The sequence below is a fragment of the Vicia villosa genome, linkage group LG7, assembly GCF_029867415.1.
Source record: "Vicia villosa cultivar HV-30 ecotype Madison, WI linkage group LG7, Vvil1.0, whole genome shotgun sequence".
Lineage (NCBI taxonomy): Eukaryota > Viridiplantae > Streptophyta > Magnoliopsida > Fabales > Fabaceae > Vicia > Vicia villosa.
Genome location: NC_081186.1, coordinates 73,919,722 through 73,939,972, shown reverse-complemented (window position 1 = coordinate 73,939,972; position 20,251 = coordinate 73,919,722). Strand labels below are relative to the sequence as shown.

At 35.7% G+C, this 20,251-nt stretch overlaps 1 protein-coding gene across 2 annotated transcripts; it reads right to left on the bottom strand.

Annotated features, from left to right (window-relative positions):
• Positions 1-1,521: 1,521 nt before the first annotated feature.
• Positions 1,522-4,453, bottom strand: LOC131620820 (CBL-interacting serine/threonine-protein kinase 10-like). 2 transcript variants are annotated; one of them, XM_058891992.1, is made up of 2 exons: positions 4,291-4,453; positions 1,522-3,571 (listed from the first exon to the last, which is right to left on the bottom strand). In XM_058891992.1, the coding sequence occupies exon 2, from the start codon at positions 3,256-3,258 to the stop codon at positions 1,879-1,881; it is 1,380 nt and encodes a 459-aa protein (XP_058747975.1). In that variant the 5' UTR covers positions 3,259-3,571; positions 4,291-4,453; the 3' UTR covers positions 1,522-1,878. The 2 variants fall into 2 exon arrangements, with proteins under 2 accessions (XP_058747975.1, XP_058747976.1); XM_058891993.1 differs by lacking the exon at positions 4,291-4,453 and adding an exon at positions 3,691-4,211.
• Between the last annotated feature and the right edge of the window lie 15,798 nt (positions 4,454-20,251).

Below are 20,251 nucleotides of genomic sequence, written 5' to 3'. Positions count from 1 at the left end.
ACAAGCATGTGAACAACCTTCGACTTCATGCTTAACCCTGTCGAACCAAGAAGCTACCCTTCGGCCATACTAGAGTTCGATCAAAAATCTCACAATGTATTTAGGTGGTGACACATGTTTTGAATGTAATGTTGGATTAAAATTGACGATGTAAAGTATACATTTTCATACACTTTAATATATTTTATTTTTCTAAAGTTTTCAACATTTTTGGGGTTTCATAACAGGTTCTATTTTTATAATAGATTTTGTTTGAATAGTTACGAGTGAATCGAGAAATACATTTTTGGATGCACTCCAATTTAAAAAACAAGAATTTGTTCGTAAATGCATTTTCGAATGCACCCCATTTTCTTAAAAAAACTAACAGGGGTTTATTCAAAAATACATTTGTGTATACACTATGATTTTACTAAACGAAACAGTGTGTATTCGAAAATGCATCTCTGAAATATCCTTTGAGACAAGATTGAGTTTTTAAGGTTCATATTGATCTAAAACTTTTATAAACATGGGTATCTTTATACTTGTTAGCATAAACACACACAAAATATCTGAATGTGCATATCTCGCTTTTGTCTACTTCAACAGCGAGAAACCCCCTCTTGAATTTAAGTTCACATAGATCACTCATTTTATCGATCTAAAATTCATACTAGAGAGTTTGCATCCAAACAACCAAAGAGTTGTGAATCGCTATTATCGTTCACCCTCGATTGATTGGGAAGAAAAGATACAATTCAACAAATTTGAGTTGAAGACAAATAAAGATTTAACGGTTATGTGTGAAACTAAAAGTACGTTCGAGGTGGATGCCAAGATTGCGAGATCGACCAAAAATATTTTAAAAATCGCCAACCATCACTTAATGATGAAATATAGTGTTAGATTTATGCTATCAATTTATCTATTGCACCTTTTATTTATGTTAATTTTTCTGCATGTTTACTTATGTATTTGAAGAACATTTTAGTTTTTTCACAAAAGTGTGAAAAAAATTTTGTCTTATCCTTTTTAATAAAAAGATGATCAACATGTTTATATGTCTAAATACCGTCAAACCAATTTGAAATTAAAATTACTAATTTATTATATTTAATTAATGAATCAGATATGTTGTACAAACAAATTTAAAACCAAATTCAAACTGAAACAAAAAAATACTAAATATTTTTTAATATTTTTTATTAAAATGGAAATTACAAAAATGTATAATTGTTTAATTGTTTAACAAATGGTTTGTTATGTTCAATTTGATTAATAATTTTGATTCTGTTCAAATTGAATAAATTGAAACTAATAAATTGAAATTATTCTATTGACCTTTTTATCATAATTTAATTCGATTGGATTTTTTTTGACTGATCTGCATACATATAGTACTTTGGAAACCCAATGCTAAATCCTTTTCATATGGTAACAATATTCAAAATTGCAATCTTTTATTGTTTTCATTTAGTCATTATGCTATAGATTATCAGTGTCCTAAAAAATAATTTGCAAATGATAGCTCAATGCACATAAAATTGCAACCACATTTATTTGTAGGCAAAACCAGACCAAATAACAGGAGAATCTTCAGCCCCAGAACTTATTCCACAAGAACTTTGAAATGTTCTTAATGCTACAAGAATCTTAGGCTAACATGACTTCGGTACTAATAGAACTGGTTGTTTGTTAACCATCAAACCGAAACAAATATTGTCAAGCCAATTTTAATACACAAAATAATGCTACAAAAAGATTCTCTCATAGTTAAACACATGAAAAGATACACAGAAACAACATTATTTTGAAAAACTAGTATAGCCTGAAATGTACAAAATGGAGATATTACAACTGTAATTGTTGCTACTACTGCTACTACTACTACTGCTCTCACTCTTGAGATTGTTGTTGTATTTCATCTTGCCAAACCCAAACAATATCTTGAAGAGCAGGCCTAATTTTCTCATTCAATATCTTCTGATATTCCAATGTATCTCCATTCGATTTCTTCACTTCAATCAAATGGAAAAACGGAGTAACCTCGAATATCTCAGCATCAATAGACAAAACCCCTTTCCTCCCTTCACCAACTCCCTCTAGTTTCAACAAACCAGCAGCCCTTTTCTTTATTTTCATCTTCAGTCTCTTAGCAATCTCCTCCAGCCTAGAAATGATAACCGACGCGGGTTGTCTTGAAGTAAACCTCGCTTCCCGTTTCTTAAAACTATCTTCAAAGAATCCAGCTAGATTAAAACCATTCGAAAGAGATATTATATCGAACGCATTTATACTCACCGGTACAACTGACTCTTGCGTTTCATCAGAATGATTTCTCACATGTGTTTGTGTCTGTGTCATGTCAGGTGACACGCCTTCAATCAGAACTGTCGATGCTGCAGAATCCGTAGCCAAAGAAGAGATGCTCTTGTTTTCCTCTTCACGTTGTTTCGGTCTACCGTTTGGTCCATACTTAAACCAAGAACATTTTTTAATCTTATCAATAGAAATCCTAGTGCTAGGATCCGGATCCAACATCTTACACAAAAGCTTCCTAACGTTTTTCGCAAACCAATTAGGAAACTTAAACTCCGCGTTACTTATCTTCCTATACATTTCCATCAAATTCGTGTCATTGAAAGGCACATAACCAGCAAGTAACACAAAGAGAACAACTCCACAAGACCAAATATCGGCTTTCGCACCATCATAACCCTTCCTTTTGATGACTTCAGGAGCCACATAAGCCGGCGTGCCACAAGTTGTATGCAACAAACCATCTTGCCTCTTCGATTCAGCTAAAGCACTTAAACCAAAATCAGATACCTTTAAGTCCTCATTCTCGTCTAACAGAATGTTCTCCGGCTTTATGTCTCGATGATACACACCTCGACTATGACAAAAATCAACCGCACTAACTAGTTGCTTGAAATACTTGTGTGCGGTATCTTCTTTGAGCTTTCCTTTGGCTACTTTCTTGAACAATTCACCGCCTTTCGCATATTCTAAAACAAAGTAAATCTTACTCTTTGTAGCCATGACCTCGAAAAGCTGTATAATGTTTGGATGTTTTACGAGTCTCATAACCGATATCTCCCTTTTTATACATTCAGCTTGGTCACTTTTTATAACCTTATCCTTGTCAATCATTTTAAGAGCTACTGTTTGGTTAGTTATTATACTCCTTCCATAGTAAACTTTTCCGAAAGTTCCTTGGCCGAGTAATCTTCCTAACTCATATCTTTGCATCAACACATTCGATGCATTCTCCATATCAGACGTTAAATTTCACAAAAACACGAAAAACAGCACTTCCTCAGCTAGTCAAAATTTCTCAAATGCAGACAAAAAGTGATTCTCAAATAGGAGCTCGTAAGGGACACCGAGGTCCAGAATTCGAATCCTGGAATCTAATATAAGCTTTAACTAACATTTTGATTATTCAAAAACAAAAAACCTGTGTGCGAATGCATCAAGGATAGAATCTTATGATTCTCACTTCTCAGAGACAGAGCACATCTTCTACACTGCTGAATTATACCGGAGATTCTAGAAGTCGATTTTCCTTTAGTGAATTGTTCGAATTCTGAAAACCAAAAACAAAACAAACATTAATGCTCAATTCAATATTACCCATAAAAAAAGACCCAATAACGAATGCTACAAAAGAAGGCACACAATCCCGGCCTCCACCACATCTCTCACCGTTGGATCTAATCAAATGGCAACCCACATATAACAATCCATATAAGGTGCACGATTACATGCGGTCGGTTTTAACCGCTCAAACTATATACAAATGAGTTTGCAGACATTTTAGGTATTCAATCCATTCCCTCTTCCAAACTATTTTTCACTTATTGACTTGGGCGGCTTTGGAGTGGAGTGTTAACCTTGCAGGTCCGCCCAAAGTCCGATCCACCGCACCTGAGCTCTATTCTTCACTTCATCACCTATCTCTAGTTCCCAAACGGAACAAAAACTTACAGGTTATCAATGTATAAACAACCTAGAGAAGTTTTGCTAACAAGTGGTGAATTTAGAGCACTATAACAACAACAACAACAACAACAACAATCAATTCTCATCGAAGAACAAGAACCAGGTGTTATTGCACTATGTGGAATCAACTACATAGACAAAAAAAACTTTATAATTTCATGCAAAAAAAATTCTAATCTCTCAGACACTGAAATCATCATAAAAACTATAGAACTAAATCAAAACAGTACAAATTATCCATACTCAAACAAAAAATAAATCAGAATTTAAAATTAATAAATAATAAAGAGTACTGGAACTAACCTTGAGAAGAATGGAGAAGATGAACAAGATAAAGTTAAGTTTGATGATATTCAAACTTTAGTACTACTAAAATGAAAATAATGATTAATTTATTAGCATTCATGTAATAAAAAGCGTTTTAGTTATTGGAATATTATTACACTTTAGTTGTCAAATTTAATTTAATTTCAATATAATCATCACAAAAGCAAGTTGAAAACCACAACCAAACATTTCCATAAAAAAACGTAACCAAACACGCGTAAGGCTATTAATGCATTGGTGCACCTCATGGTAATGATGGTGAGGTGCATTGATAATCATGCCACGTGGCGTTTTGTAGCTTTGGATGAGATGGTACCAGAAAAGGACCACTATAAGACACGGTTAAAGGAGCTGCACCGCACACTCGCACGTGTGAGTTTAGCGCACGTGGCAATGTTTATCTGATTCTCACGTGTTACCGTTGGAAGTTCGTTTTCTTTTGTGGATTGGACTGGTTTGAAGTGACTGGACGCTGAGTAAGTGCTCATCCAGAATAAAAATAAAAAGAAAAAACAAATTATTAAAATTTAAAATAATTTTAGTTGAAAATTAAATGTTTTTGTAGTTTTGTATGAATTTAAAAAAAAAAGTAAATTATACAATGTATTATGTTGCTGGAATACCTTTTTTGATATGTTTTCTTTTTCGTTTATTAGGTTCATTCAATCTGTTATGGATGAATCAATTTTTTATATGAGTTTCATTATAAATTTTCTTTCCTTTCTAGTTAAGTTACAAACCAAGACCGCGGATAAAGAGAAAAATACAAACTAAGGAATTTTTTTATATTAAATGTCTTATTTTTCAAAAAAAAAAAACCGAAGTTATCCATTTTTTCCCTCTCTTATTGGTTTCATTCTATGAAAAAAAAATGCAAATAATCAAATTTAAAAAAAAATTTATCCAAAAAATCAGGTTTTGGGGAAAATAACCTGGATGACCAGGTTTGGAAAGGTGTCCTACACGTAGGAGGCAACTCCCGTGGCGCCTAGTTTGAAACTTTTCTTCTTACGCGCCACCTGAGGTGGCGCCTATGTGGTGTTCCCTTTTTTTTGTTTTTTTTTAACATATTTAAAAAAATATATATCTATTAAATAAGAAAATAAGATCAATGAATCAGTTAACAAGAGCGTTCATGAAAAACATTCATTCATTCATTAAAAATTACATTGAAAATCACCAACAGAAAAAAAAAACTAAAACATCTAAGAAATTACAACGGTTAAAACAATGTCATTTGGTCCATTCATCATTTGAATGCAATCAATGTCGTATTCCACCTTATCCCAGAAACTTATCGTTGCTCCGGTCACACCATCGACCCTTGTTTTAAGCCTCTTGATGCTTCTGATCTGTTCGCCGGATTCGTACTCTCCCTTTAAAAAAGACATGAGAGTCCTCTTGAGTTGCTTGACGGAAGAGATATTCCAAAACATAACCGGCATGGGAGGTTTGACGGGAGAGAATATGACATGTTCGTTCCTTCTGCGATACTCCGATTTAGGTTCAATACGCCATGTTGATCTCCGGGGCAGGGGCTCTGTTGTTCTGTGACATCCATCTGGCCTAATGCGAGACATTGTTGTGTTTGTGTTTGGTGTTTGGTGTTTGTGTTTCTGTGTGTAAATTCAACCCTAGGAACCCCTAATTTATAATAGTAGTGGGTAGAAAAGGAGTACTGTTGCGTACTGTTTACAAGCACGCCTAGCTTGTATGATAAATGCAGGCACACTGATCAATGTCTGACTTGATGGGACTAGACGAAAGCATGCGTATTTGACTGTCCAAAATACAAACTGACAGTATGGGACATGAAGACAGCTTCACTACAAGACAAATACATGAGTAGTTGATTTAATTAAAGATAGTACAAATACATAACTAGTTGTTTTAATAAAAGATAGTACAAATACATGAAATACTAGTTGATTTAATAAAAGATAATACAAATACATAAGTAGTACAAATACAAATATAAATATTTAAGTAGTACAAATACATAAGTAGTACAAACACATGACATACAATTAATTGTTGGTGGAGGTTGCTGAGGTTGCTCCACGATTAGGACAAGTATTTTCATTGTGCCTGACTTGACGACATATGCCATATTTTCTTATCATTTTCTCATGATTATCCATTTCGGTTCGGATGCGTGTGCTGTTGGGTCGACCTCTTTTCTTTCGCCGCGTGTTGTCATTATGCCAAACCACGTCCCCCTCATACGCAGGCTAATAATCCTCCTTTGCCATCACTTGAAATGCATTGTTGTACACTCCGAGCAAGGTCTCCGCCTTGTAAATGGGAGATAAAAGTGCTAACGGATCCTGGTGCGCATATGAACATGCTGCTATGACATGAGAGCAAGGCATGCGAAAGGCTTGAAACTTTCCGCAGTCGCACCACCCTTCGTCTGTAAGAACCCTGTATTGTTGTCTCGGAAGGCCCTCGTTATGGTCAATTGTTTCTTTGACACTGAAGGTCCGGTTGAATCGATCGAAAGATGTAACATGCATGCCTAGTCTATTCGGCACAAAACACGGTATGCATGCACGCCTAGTCTATTCGGCACAGAACACTGTATGCATGCACGCCTAGTCTATTCTGCACAGAACACTTTATGCATGTGAACCCTCCTTTATTACTTTGAGATCTGTATCACATGCATGCTCGCCACTTGGTTGTCATGCACTAAACATCAACAACAACCATCCCCTCTATAAATACTCTCATAGAATACTCTTTTTTCATCAACATTTCATCTATTATCTTCACAAACACTTATATTTTTCAAATCCGCAGAAAAGTTTTAGAGTTCTTAAAAATGGCTCAACTTCTAACCATGGGTGAAAACCACAGAGGAACTAGAGCGAACTTGGCGACATGTGTAAGTGCATACTTATTTACTTCTAAACATCTATACTTATATGATATCCATTTTAAACTATTTATTCGTGGTTTTTAGGATGTTCAACGATTCCGTACACGTTCTCACGCCTATGTTGAACCTGACGAGAGGATTGTTCCGAATCTACAAGCATGTGGCTTCAGACATGTCATCAAAATGCACAACAACACCATCGATCGAAAATTCATCCTTGCGTTACAAGAGCGATGGAGGCCTGAAACCCACACGTTTCATCTTCCAATAGGTGAGTGTACAATAACTCTAGAGGATGTTTATATGTTGCTTGGTTTGCCCATTGATGGGAAGGCTGTTAATGGAAGTGTTCAACATGCTAATTCACTATGTGAGAATATGTTGGGAAGAGATCTAATTGTGCCGGTTCAAGGTTCAAGAGGCCAGGGTATTAGTCTGGCTTCCCTTAAAGATTATTATGATGAACTCACATTGGACGACAACTCTACCGAGGATAAAATTTTCCTCAAGACTAAGGTCTATATCATGCTACTGTTTGGTAACCTCTTAATCCCAGAGTCGACAGGTAACACTGTCAACTTTTTTTATTTAAGTAAATTTGATAGCATTAGCAATATTAGGAAGTATAGTTGGGGGTCTGCCGTTTTGGCGATGTTATACCAATCGCTTTGTAAGAACACATACGCCGACAAGTGCATATTCTACGGATGTGCATTCCTCCTACAAGTATTGGGTTGGTGGAGAATGCCAACGCTATCCCCTGCAGGCAGGGACAAATACACGTTCCCTTATGCAACAAGGTACGTCTTTTTCAATTTGCTAACTCTCTTTTACATTAAAATCTGAAATAACATGTCTGCTCTTTTTTTTTGTTTTAGGTTTTGTGGTCCTCGGTTGAATTACAGCAAGAATCCGAGGGGGAATATTATTTTGTATCGGCAACTATTGGATCACCTTTGAGCTCAAGATGTATTACCACTAAACTTTTTTATGATGCGTATAGATGTATTACAATCCATCTTCTTTTTTAATAATATATTATATTCTTTTCTCCTACGCAGTTTAATTGGAGGCCATACTTGATGCTAGACCATGAGCCCAACGAGAGTGACCAAGAAGTTTGGACTGCGGTGACACCTATCATAAGGTTCAACATCGTGGAGATGCACCAAGATGACTGTGTGAGACTCCAATTTGGCATGCATCAACCAATCCCGGATCCCCCCATTGATTTGGGTTGTTGCCATCTGAGAAGAGTCAATCACCAATCGGATCACCAAGATTATCATTCATTTGCACCTGAACTTTGTGAGATGTGGAAGCAGCGTCGCCGCCGTCTACTACAATTCCCTGTTGCCCAACTCCCGATGTATCCAACCGCAGACTATGTGAATTGGTATAGAACAGTCACAACCCCCGATATGTATGTGTCCGACCCTTACTACCTACACGACCCCCGCCAACAACAATACAACCAACAACCACCCCAACAACGCCAACAGAGTCAACAATGCCAACAACGTCAACCAAGCCAACATAGCTCTCACGAAACACAGTACCAACACCGTCAAACCTCCGAATACCCTTACCATGAAGAATATCAAACAACGCCAACGCCCTACCAAAATCAACCCATCCAACAACAATCATGGGGCTTCACTCAACAGCTCCACGACGCCGGCCCCTCCACTAGGCAACCCATCCAACATCACTCATGGGGCTTCACCCAACAACACCACGACGCCGGCCCCTCTAATAGGCAACCCAGCCCCGACATGGGTCCAGATGACGAATACGACCCAAACGAGCCAATGATCACTCAATCGTCACTTTACCATACCTCCCAACAATCACAACACCAACAATATGGCTACACCACACCCCAACAAACAATGCCTTTTTACTAAGGCAACTCAAGCGCTGGGTTTTACCAACCATATGACGCAACCCCACCGCCACGACCAATCTTTAAGGGCATGGGGACCCGACTATTTGACAGTAGGATACAAGACTACATGTCCAACGAGCGCATGAAGGGGCTAATCTGAGGCCCACATACCCAAACACAACAAGAACAAACAAGGACTAGGGGGACAAGGGGGGTCGTCGAGAACCTTCCCAAAGGATTCAAAAAATTCCAGATTGCGGAACTGGCGGTCATAGGGGTCAGGAATAGAATAATTTTGATGTCTTTTAAAAATATTCTCGTTTTTCCCGTATTTGTAATCTTTGTCCCGTATTTCTCGTATTTGTAATGTTTTTCCTGTATTTCTCGTATTTGTAATGTTTCTTCCCTATTTATATTATTAAATACTACCTCCGCATGTCTAATTATTTATTTAATAGTTTTTTTATAAATATGTTAAAACAATTTAAAAAAAAAAAAAAAAAAACTACACATAGGCGCCACCCCAAGTGGCTTATTAGTTCTGGATGAACTATGGCGCCACCCCAGGTGGCGCATAAGAATAAGGTTTTATGAATAAGCGCCACGGGAGGTGGCTCCTATGTGTAGGCCACCTCCCAAACCTGGTTATCCAGGTAATTTTCCCCAAAACGTGGTTTTTTAGGTTTTTTTTTTAAACCTGGTTATTTGAATTTTTTTCTCATTCTATGGATGTTATTAGAATACTTGTTTTTTTAAAGGTTTAAATACGTAATTATAAATATACCATCTTTTAAATTAAATTTGAAAGATTAAAGATAATACGTAACATATGACAAAAATTTAATATATATAAGAGAAGATTAAAGATAATATTAAAATATAATAAATAATAATATATAAATTTTATATTAAAATTTAACGAAATACATAAGACAATAACATTAAAATTTTTAATTTAGTTATATTAATCTAAAATAAAAATAAATTTATTGTATAATATTTTTCAATAAATCTTTAATACTATTACGAATGTCCTTCATCTTAGTTGATCTCCTTGATTTCTTCCGACGTTTTCTTAATTTAAAAATTATTAACATTACTTCAAAACTCGTCGTGTTACTTGAATGTTACTAAAAAAATATTAAACATTGCATATTTTTATAAATTGGCGTGAATATAATAATATAATGTAAGAACAATTAATACACATATGCGTATGTGTATGTGTTTGCATTGTATTACATATTAAAGGGTAAGAATATGTTTTGTTAAAATAATAAGGTATAAATGGAAGAAAAAGTAATAAGTTAAAATCTAAAAGCCTAAAAGTTACTTTGTATTTGTTAAAAAGTACAGGTGTGCCTAGTATCCTTACAAAGGTATGAGATACTTACAGGCCTTAGTAGATTTATAATAATTCGGGGTGGTTAAGGCTAGCCCATGGCGGTGAGAAGTCATGTATGGTGGTTTTACAGTGGTTTGGGAGGGCCTATTCACGTGAGTTGAGAGGCTCTTTACATCAACGTAGTGCATTGGGTGTTATGTGTAAGTTATGATCTGATCTTTTCTCTCATTAAGAGAGAAATATATATATATATATATATATATATATATATATATATATATATATATATATATATATATATATATATATATATATATATAAGGCTTTTTGGGACTATGGTTTAAGAAACCATTAGAGATTGTAATCGTTCCCCCTTGACTAGGGGAGACGGTTGACTACCTACTTTTTAGGGGGTCGTGGTATGACTCGTTCTCGTATGACTAATGGGAGATGTCAATACTACACATGTCACCTGCCCCATGGGCGAGCCCCTATGTTTTGTGACGGTGTCTCCCGAGCGACATCACGTTAGGCGGGGACCCTGGAGTCGCCCTTGTTTGGGACTGTCACAAATATATAACTACACATCCTCAAGTACGAGGGCCTGTAAAAGCGTGAAATGTTTTAAGGCTTCTTTTGGACTTGTCTTGTGGCATGGTGTATAATCCCTTTGTATGGGGGAATTTCTCATTTTGCAGCGAGTCTCTCAATTGAAGGCGACCTTATTAATGGGAGGCGAGTCCCTCAGTTGAAGGAGAACTTAGTAATGGGTGACGAGTCCCTTAGTTTAGGGCGAGCCCCTCAACTGAAGGCTGCCTTATGAGTGGAAGGCGAGTCTTTCAGCTTGGGGTGAGCATTCATCTCTAGCCAGATATTTCCTAGACAACTAAGTAGTAGTGGAATATGTTAAGTTTCTCTTGGTTGAACTTTGAGATGTCAAAATGTTAATCAATCGTGAAAGCTTGGGTGCTTTAGTAGGAAAAGAGTGTGGGTAGTATTTAATTCAACTCATTATTGCATTCTTGGAAACACTAATATAGCCTCTTTTTATTACACACGTCTTCCGTGTGTAAGGACTTTTCGACTTCTCGTGACAGTCATCCCATTGGGGGAATATATTGCTTGCGCTATTGGGTTTCCGTAGGGAAACTGATATATTTCCCTGGAAAAACCTTTTTCACTTCTTCGTTTCTACTATTACCTTTTCAGAAAAATATACATGCCTAGGATAACAATGGGGAAGAAATAGATGGTGAAAATATGCTTCTCTTCCTAGGGTAAAAACATTGCAATATCTTCTTTTACACTCACTACAAGAAATTTTTTCAATACCCAGGGCCAAAAGCCTTCTGTAACATGAGAAAGTTGTGGATAAACATAAATTAATGAGGGCTTACCGACGACCGTGGATCAAAAGTTTCTCAGAAAAAGGCCGGGTCTTGAATTGAAGTTCAAAGGTTCAGATGAATCACAAAGCCTAAGATACAACCACTCCAAGCAAAGGAAATCACTAAGTCATAAGGTCCAAAGTCCAAAATACTCTTCAAGCAACGAATAGTAACACAAAGTCCACAAGATTAGATGAAAGCTTTTTAGGGTTTTATCCATTTTATAATGTTTTTGCTCTTTTTGAATCAATAAAGAAAGATAAGCAAAAAGATAAAAGGCATAAAGTAAAAGGCACAAATAAAATAGCAAGAATGTAAATGACATGAAGTTAAATGACAATAAAATTAAAAGTTAGATGTTAGCACAATTATAGGTCAATTTTAGTTGTTAATGAGAAATCAACCGAGTCGGGACACTTTAGCGCTATGTTAAGCAATCGTAAGTGGACTTATGTAGAAGTCACACATATATGAGGTCGGTAAATAGCAATTTATGTGCCATACATGTTAAAGGAACGATACAAAAATATCCTCCTAAAACAATACAACACAATGGACAAGAAGGAGAAGAAGAAGAAGAAAAATGATCAATCACAATTGCAACCAATTAAGGGATCATCTATCATTAAAATCATATTATAATAGGATAAAATTATCACTAATCCAAAGTACCAAAAATGATCAATGATCATTTAATTGATACATTTGAAATGATAAAAGTTCATACAACCAAAGCATAATCTCTTGATCAATTGAGATTGATGAAGCATCATTCAACCAAACTATGATCCATTTAACCAAGAGTCAAACATAAATGGCTAAAAAATAATTAAAATAAGATTAAAATGATTTTTAAAATGGTTAAAAATGAAAATTAAATGGAAAATTTCAAAGAGGCATAAAAACATCAAATAAATTATCAAGAAAATTTAAAAAATTCAAGAATACTCCAAATAAATGAATCTCAAAAGTTGGAGAGAGAAATATATAAAAAGTGTGAAAATTAATTGTTAAATTAAAATTAAAAAGAAAACAAAGAGAAAATAGCAACAACAAAAAAATACTAAAACTGATTTTTAAAATTTGAAAAAATAATATGTGGTAGAAAATATTTTTAGTGATTTATGAAAAAAATCGGAGTTAAAAAGGTTAAAGGAGTTATTTAAAAAAATCATAAAAGAAAAAGAAAATAAAATGAATTAAAAACAAAAAGAAAATAAAAAGGTTACCGGCTAGCTGTGTGGCGCTTTCCTATTGGCTGGATTTGAATTTCCCACCAGAACACGCGTGCAACCTCCATCATCTTCAACATTGATTCAATCTCTGCAAATCCATGAACTCTGAGTTTTAAGCTCAAACAACACACGTTTGTGCTTCTACTCATGTCATTGTTCATGTCTCCTTGCATTAGAGTCATTGATTGGCTCTGAGCAGAGATAATTTTCTCAAGAACACGAAGAACCCTAGTTCTTTAAAGTAAAATTAAATGACAAATACAAGCGATAAATTCCAGGTAAGTGAGGGCTTTCAATCAGTAAATCAAGACGAAAAGTGTGGTAACTTGTTTGCACATAAATTTAACTCGTATCTACCTTTTTCAGTTGAAGCTTCGAAGGTCAACAATGGTTTAGTCGAGTTGAAGGTTGCAGGAGGTTTTTAGCTTCAATAATGGTTCAGTTAACTTTAGAAGGTGCCAATGAGTGATTATGGGCAAACATTTGAAGTTAAAACAAGCTTAAAATGGAAATAGGGTTTTTGGTTGTTTAAAGCTTTTGTGAGTGAAAATGGTAGAGGTTCAGTGCTATTCAAGCTTGCAAATGAAGTTGAAATGATCCTTTATTTATAGGAAATGAAATAAGGTCATGGTACATGTGATATTTAGATCTAAAACGTGTGAACCAAGTTGAAATTTCTCATTTTGCAACTCGTGTGAGGGTGGGGATGAAAAGCGTGAATTTGGCACGAAACGATGCCGTGTTGCACTCCACTCTATGCGTTTTCTAAGTACAAATGAGTTTGCACATGTTTTGGTGGCCCCAAGTGAAGATGTGAGTGATTTTAATTTACAGGTCACACATTAAATGCAGAGTCCATGGCACCATGTTTGAGCTTAGGCCAAATGAAACCCACTCTTGCGTTTTGAGATTTGCTTTATGCCAAATGATCTCCTTGGTACCCAAGATAACAATGGATAAGAAAACCAAACTTAATCACGCTCGAGATATTGCGTCCTTGTACTCCAATTCCGACATGATCAACATGTTTCATCGTGGAGTTAAGTTTTGCACTACAAGACGGGAGGGGCATATCAAATTAGAGCCCTGTTTAGAAAATTAAATGGTCAACATGGATAACTCTGGTGAGCCATCAACTCCTTATTTCTACATCCACCTACCTGTTATTCACGAGTTAAGGGTTTTAGTCCCCTTTATTTCTTTTGAGATAGATTTCACGACGACTATCAAAGTTTCCCCCTTAAGATAACCCCCGATGTATGGAGTATGCTTAGGGCTTTCTGCTGGAATTGAGACTTCAAACACAAGAGGGGGGGTGAATTGTGTGGTTTGGAAAAAACTTGGTTTTGAATATTTTTGGCAAATTAACTTAAGTCAGAGTTTTAAAATCAATTTCAAGTGTTTAAGCAGCGGATAATAAATAGCATAATGTAAAAGATAAGGGAAGAAGGAGGACATATAAAATTATAAAGGTTAAGTCAAAACTAAAGGACCTACTCCTATTTCCAAGACTTTGGTCTTGAGAGTTTCCAATAATACTTGAGAGCCTTTAGTAGGAAAGGCTCGCGAACCCCCTTATACAAGGAAGTGGTGGTTGATCTTCAACTAAATAATACAAGACGATGGATATAGGCGTTTGAGTATTTTCTCCAATAAATTGCTGAGAGTGAAATGACCATTCTCCCTTCGCAACCAAGAATTATAGCATTTAATCTTCTTTTTTTCACGAACACGGACCTTGTAGCGGTTAGTCTTCAAGTTCCAAATATCTGAGCTCAATTTTGGTATTACCGGCTAACCAAGAACCAAATAAAGATTATCAAAGTTAGATTATCTTTAACCAATCTTGGTTTTACCGATTAACCAAGAAACAAAGGAAGATTATCAAAGCTAGATGATCTTCAACCAATCTTGGTTTTACCAGCTAACCAAGAATCAAAGGAAGATTATCAAAGCTAGATGATCTTCAATGAATCTTATTTTTACCATCTAACCAAGAACCAAGGGATGATTATCACAGCTAGATAAGCTTCAACCTATATATGTAGGATTTGATCACACAATCCCCAACCAAAGATTTTATCGGATTTATCTTCTAACCACATATTTTATCCCTAAATGGACGGTATTCAACCAAGGTGTATAAACAACATTTCCTTGGTAAATGTTACAACTATACCCTTCTATAATTACATTGATATCCTCACTCACAAAGGACTTTCATCATAAAAGGATTTGGCTATAACATAAATACCTTTACAGACACATATCACTAAACATAAATTCCGCGAGCTTTCACACTTTATCTCTTTCCCAACTCTGAAGTTTCTGATTCCTTGCCACATTATCTTTGACTTTAACACTTCCCTGAAACTTTGAATCTTCTTTTTATGAGGCTTGAGATAATTCTTCATGATAGACGCCATCATTATACACACTATTTGATCAGAGATTTTCACTAACTCTAGCGAACGACTCTTGACATTAGGTGTTGTCCTTCAAAGATAGACTTTGACATCTTGATTTCCAAGCATTGCAACTTTATTACATCTTGATCACCATAGAAACTAAGCTTAGATATCTTGAACACAACTTGATCACCACAACTAAGCTTTGATATCTTGAGCATAACTTAATCATCACAACAAATGACACCTTGATCTTCAAGCACCACCCTTTAATTAATCTCATCAAATGATCACTTCACTTGTCATCATCCTAACCAAAAAGCATTGAACAACACTTTTAATGAAGACTTCTCTTAAGAGGGTTGTAAGCATCAAAATCAAACAAATTACTACAAACATCATACATGCAAGCATATAGATCCTTAGACTCTGTTTGGTAAAATTAGCGGTTGGGTGATAAGCTAACTTATAGCTTATAGTTTATTACCGATGACTGATGGTTGATAGTTTATACCTGATGACTGATGACTAGTATAGCTGATAAGCTAATTAAAGTGTTTGGTAAAATTAGCGGTTTAACTAGATGCTAAATGTAAAATGTCATAAAAAGATATTTCTTAATTAATAATTAAATGTATATTAAAAGTAATTAAAATTTATGAGGGTAATAATGAAGAAAAAATGATAAGCTATAAGTTAAAACATTATTTAAAATAGCATATGAAAAATAAGCTATAACTTAGTAAAATAACCTATAAGTTCGTGACGAAGAAACTGTTACCAAACAGGTCTTTTCTTATTATACGAATTTATAAGCTATAAACTCAAAATAGAGTTTGCCAAACAAAACCTTAATGTAAAGCAAGAAAAAAAACTCACAGCTTTTTCATTTATCATAATTGAAAGTTTGGCTAGGTGGAAAATGATAAAAGAATCCATTTATATAATTTTTTTTTGTCAAAGCCAAATTAAATAAAAAATATAATAAAATATTGTCAATCTAAAATCTCATAAACTTTTCGAATGTTAATCTTCAAAATCATACTACCTTCAAAATATTTTTGATCCAACATATTAATGGCTTTTAAAGAAATTTCATTGTCCTCGTAAAGATGTCCTTCTCTAATAAAATCTCTTTGATATTTTGAAACAACTTTTTCCTTTATTGGATTTTCCCTTAATTTCTCCATATTTAGCCTTAACAAACCTTAATTTTGAAGTGAGGAAGTTAAGTGAACATGGTTATACAACCTCTGCTAGCAACACAAAATGGACATTTCATACCGTATCATCACATGTTGAACCGACACCTCTGTTTTTCTTTTTTTAAAATGATGATTTATTAAGTGGATAGTTTGTAAACATTATAGACATAAAAGACAAATTTACTTTAGTATTAGAAGAATATAAATAACTAATATATTATAAATGTAAAATTTAAATAACCAAATAATGTATTTGATCAATCAATGTTGTTAATTTAGAAGAAAAAAATTACAAAGAAGTTTCATGCATGTGATCATTAAATACTCAAATTGCTTATTATAGATCGCATGCAAACAATGCCAACAGTTAGTTAAATGTAATATGACAATTTCAATATTCTTTTGAAGTTTTATGCACAATTAGAAAATATAATAAAAACATTAAAAGGCAAGACAATTTTAATAAATCATTAACATTAAATATTGGGGTGTACATGTTTCCTACCAATATAAATCAAATATGAAATATAATATTATTATTTAAGATTAATATTCATGTTATTAATTATTGAATATCACAATTGAATGTTAATTAAAAATCATATATATGATTTTTTTAAAACCTTTTTAGTTGTTTATGTGAGATATTGGATCGAACTCTAGTATTGTCGAAGGGTAGCTTCTTGGTTCGACAGTTCGACAGAGTTAAGCATGAAGTCGAAGGATTGTTCACATGCTGGTGTCGAAGTGTGCATGCTGTAGTCGAAGATGGTTCTAGCATGCAGATGTCGAAGATGCTAGAGTTGTTAGCATGTTAAATTAGGTTTTAGTGTTTAAACCCTAATTTGTTAAGTTAGCTTGTTTATTAAGTTGGCTTGTGTAATGGGCCTTGCTGAAAAAGCCCATTAGTTAGTATGTTAGGTTTTATTATAAATAGCATACTAGTCTCTCATCATTGCTAAGCTGCAAATCCTAATTTAGGGTGAGAGAGGTTATTTGTTATTCTTGTAAACTTGTAATCTTGTTTTAAGAGAAAGTAAAAGAATAGCAGTTATAACCAATTCTTCTGTTCCCTAATTCCCTATTATACTTTGTTATTGGTATCGTTTTTCACAACAAATTGGTGCGGTGAGCGTGGAGAAGATGCCTTCAACAAAGTATGAGATTGAAAAGTTCACCGGAGTGAATGATTTCGGTCTGTGGCGCTTGAAGATGAAAGCCCTACTAGTTCAGCAGGGTTGTTTGGAAGCGTTGAAGGGAGAGGCAGCCATGAATGCAGAATTGACGGCAGCGGAGAAGACGAATATGATCGAGAAAGCACACAGCGCAATTTTGTTGAGCCTTGGTGATAAGGTTCTCCGGCAGGTATCAAAGGAGACGACGGCATCAGGGTTATGGGTGAAACTTGAAAGTTTGTATATGACCAAATCGCTGGTAAATCGACTCTACCTGAAGCAAGCTTTGTATTCATTCAAGATGATTGAAGACAAAGTATTGGCTGAGCAGTTGGATATGTTCAACAAGCTGATTCTTGATCTTGAAAATATTGATGTGAAGATCGATGATGAAGATCAAGCGCTATTACTATTGTGTTCTTTGCCTCGATCACATGCTCACTTCAAAGAAACTCTCTTGTATGGAAGGGAGTCCCTGACGTTTGAAGAAGTTCAATCAGCCTTGTACTCTAAGGACTTGAATGAACGAAAGGAGCATAAACCTTCGACTGTTGGCGAAGGTTTGGCCGTTAAAGGAAAACTCTTACGAAAGAATGGTAAGTTCGACAAGAAGGGCAAAAGTCAGTCGAAGTCTTACAGTGGCGAAGCATCTGGCATTCGATGCTATCATTGTAAGAAGGAGGGTCACACAAGAAAGGTGTGCCCTGAACGCCTGAAAGATCATGGAGGTAAGGATAATGGCAATGCAGCCATTGTTCAAGATGATTTTGAATCATCTGATGTTCTTGTGGTTTCAAGCAGTGACTCTAAGAAGGAGTGGATTATGGATTCAGGTTGCACTTGGCACATGACTCCAAACAAAGACTTGTTCGAGGAATTATGTGATCAAGATGGTGGATCAGTATTGCTGGGAAACAACAAGGCTTGCAAGATTGCAGGTGTTGGATCTGTGAGATTCAAGCTCCATGATGAGTCAATAAGGTTGTTGACTGAAGTCAGGTATGTTCCTGATTTGAAGAGAAATCTGCTTTCTCTTGGTGAATTCGACAAGAAAGGATATGTTTTCCAAGGAGAGAAAAGTATCCTAAGAGTCATGAAGGGTTCGAAGGAAGTCTTGAGAGGCGTGAAGAAACAAGGCTTGTATACCCTTGAGGCTGAAGTTGTAAGTGGTTCGACAAATGTTGCATCCACGAAACCTTTGTCGAAAACAGAAATCTGGCACATGAGATTGGGCCATGTCAGTGAAAGGGGTCTGGTCGAATTAGGGAAACAAAATCTGCTTGGTGGAGACAAAGTCGAAAAGCTGAAGTTTTGTGAACCCTGTGTACTTGGAAAATCTTGCAGAGTGAAGTTCAACAAAGGCAAACAAAGAACACATGGATCCCTTGATTACATCCATGCTGATCTTTGGGGGCCTGCAAGGTGTCCATCACATTCAGGAGCAAGGTATTTTCTATCCATAGTAGATGATTATTCCAGAAAATTATGGGTATTCATCCAGAAGACTAAGGATGAAACTTTTGAGAATTTCAAAAGTTGGAAGACTCTGGTTGAAAATCAGACTGGCAGAAAGGTCAAGAGGTTGAGAACCGACAATGGCCTTGAATTTTGCAATGAGGCATTCGACAGTTTTTGTGCTGCGTCTGGTATTGCAAGGCATAGAACTACTGCAGGTACTCCACAACAAAATGGTTTGGCTGAAAGATTTAATCGAACTATTTTGGAGAGAGTCAGATGCATGTTGACTAGTGCGGGGTTAACAAAGGTGTTCTGGGCTGAGGCTGTTTCGACAGCAACATATCTGATAAACAGATGTCCTTCGACAGCGTTAGATATGAAGACACCTGAAGAAGTTTGGTCGGGACATCCACCAGATCTCGACAAACTGAGAGTATTTGGCTGCGTAGCCTATGCTCACATTAGGCAAGACAAGGTCGAACCTAGAGCTCTGAAATGCATGTTCATGGGATACCCTGAAGGAGTCAAAGCTTATAGGCTATGGTGCCTAGAGCCAGGTCACAGGAGGTGTATCACCAGTCGAGATGTAGTTTTCAATGAAGCTGAAATGGCTTTTAAGAAAACTGATGATGTTGGTCGAAGTACAGAAACATCTGACGAAGAGCTGGAACAGGTAGAGATTCCTGTTGAGGTGGAGCATGTTGATGCTGAATTGCATATCCCAGATGAAGTCGAAGAAGAAGCAGAAGATGCTGAAGTTGAGGAAACTGAAGATGACTACCTATTGTCGAGAGATAGGTCGAGAAGAGTCATCAAGCCACCTCAGAGACTTGGATATGCAGATCTTATAGCTTATGCCTTAATCTCTGCAAGTGAGGTTCTAGACGAAGAACCTAGAGACTATAAGGAAGTTATGAGGAGTCGAAATAAGACTGAATGGCTGAAGGCCATGGA

Bases quoted from the DNA above. Each gene is read 5' to 3' on its own strand.
- LOC131620820 (XM_058891992.1), bottom strand. From the start codon at position 3,258: ATGGAGAATGCATCGAATGTGTTGATGCAAAGATATGAGTTAGGAAGA.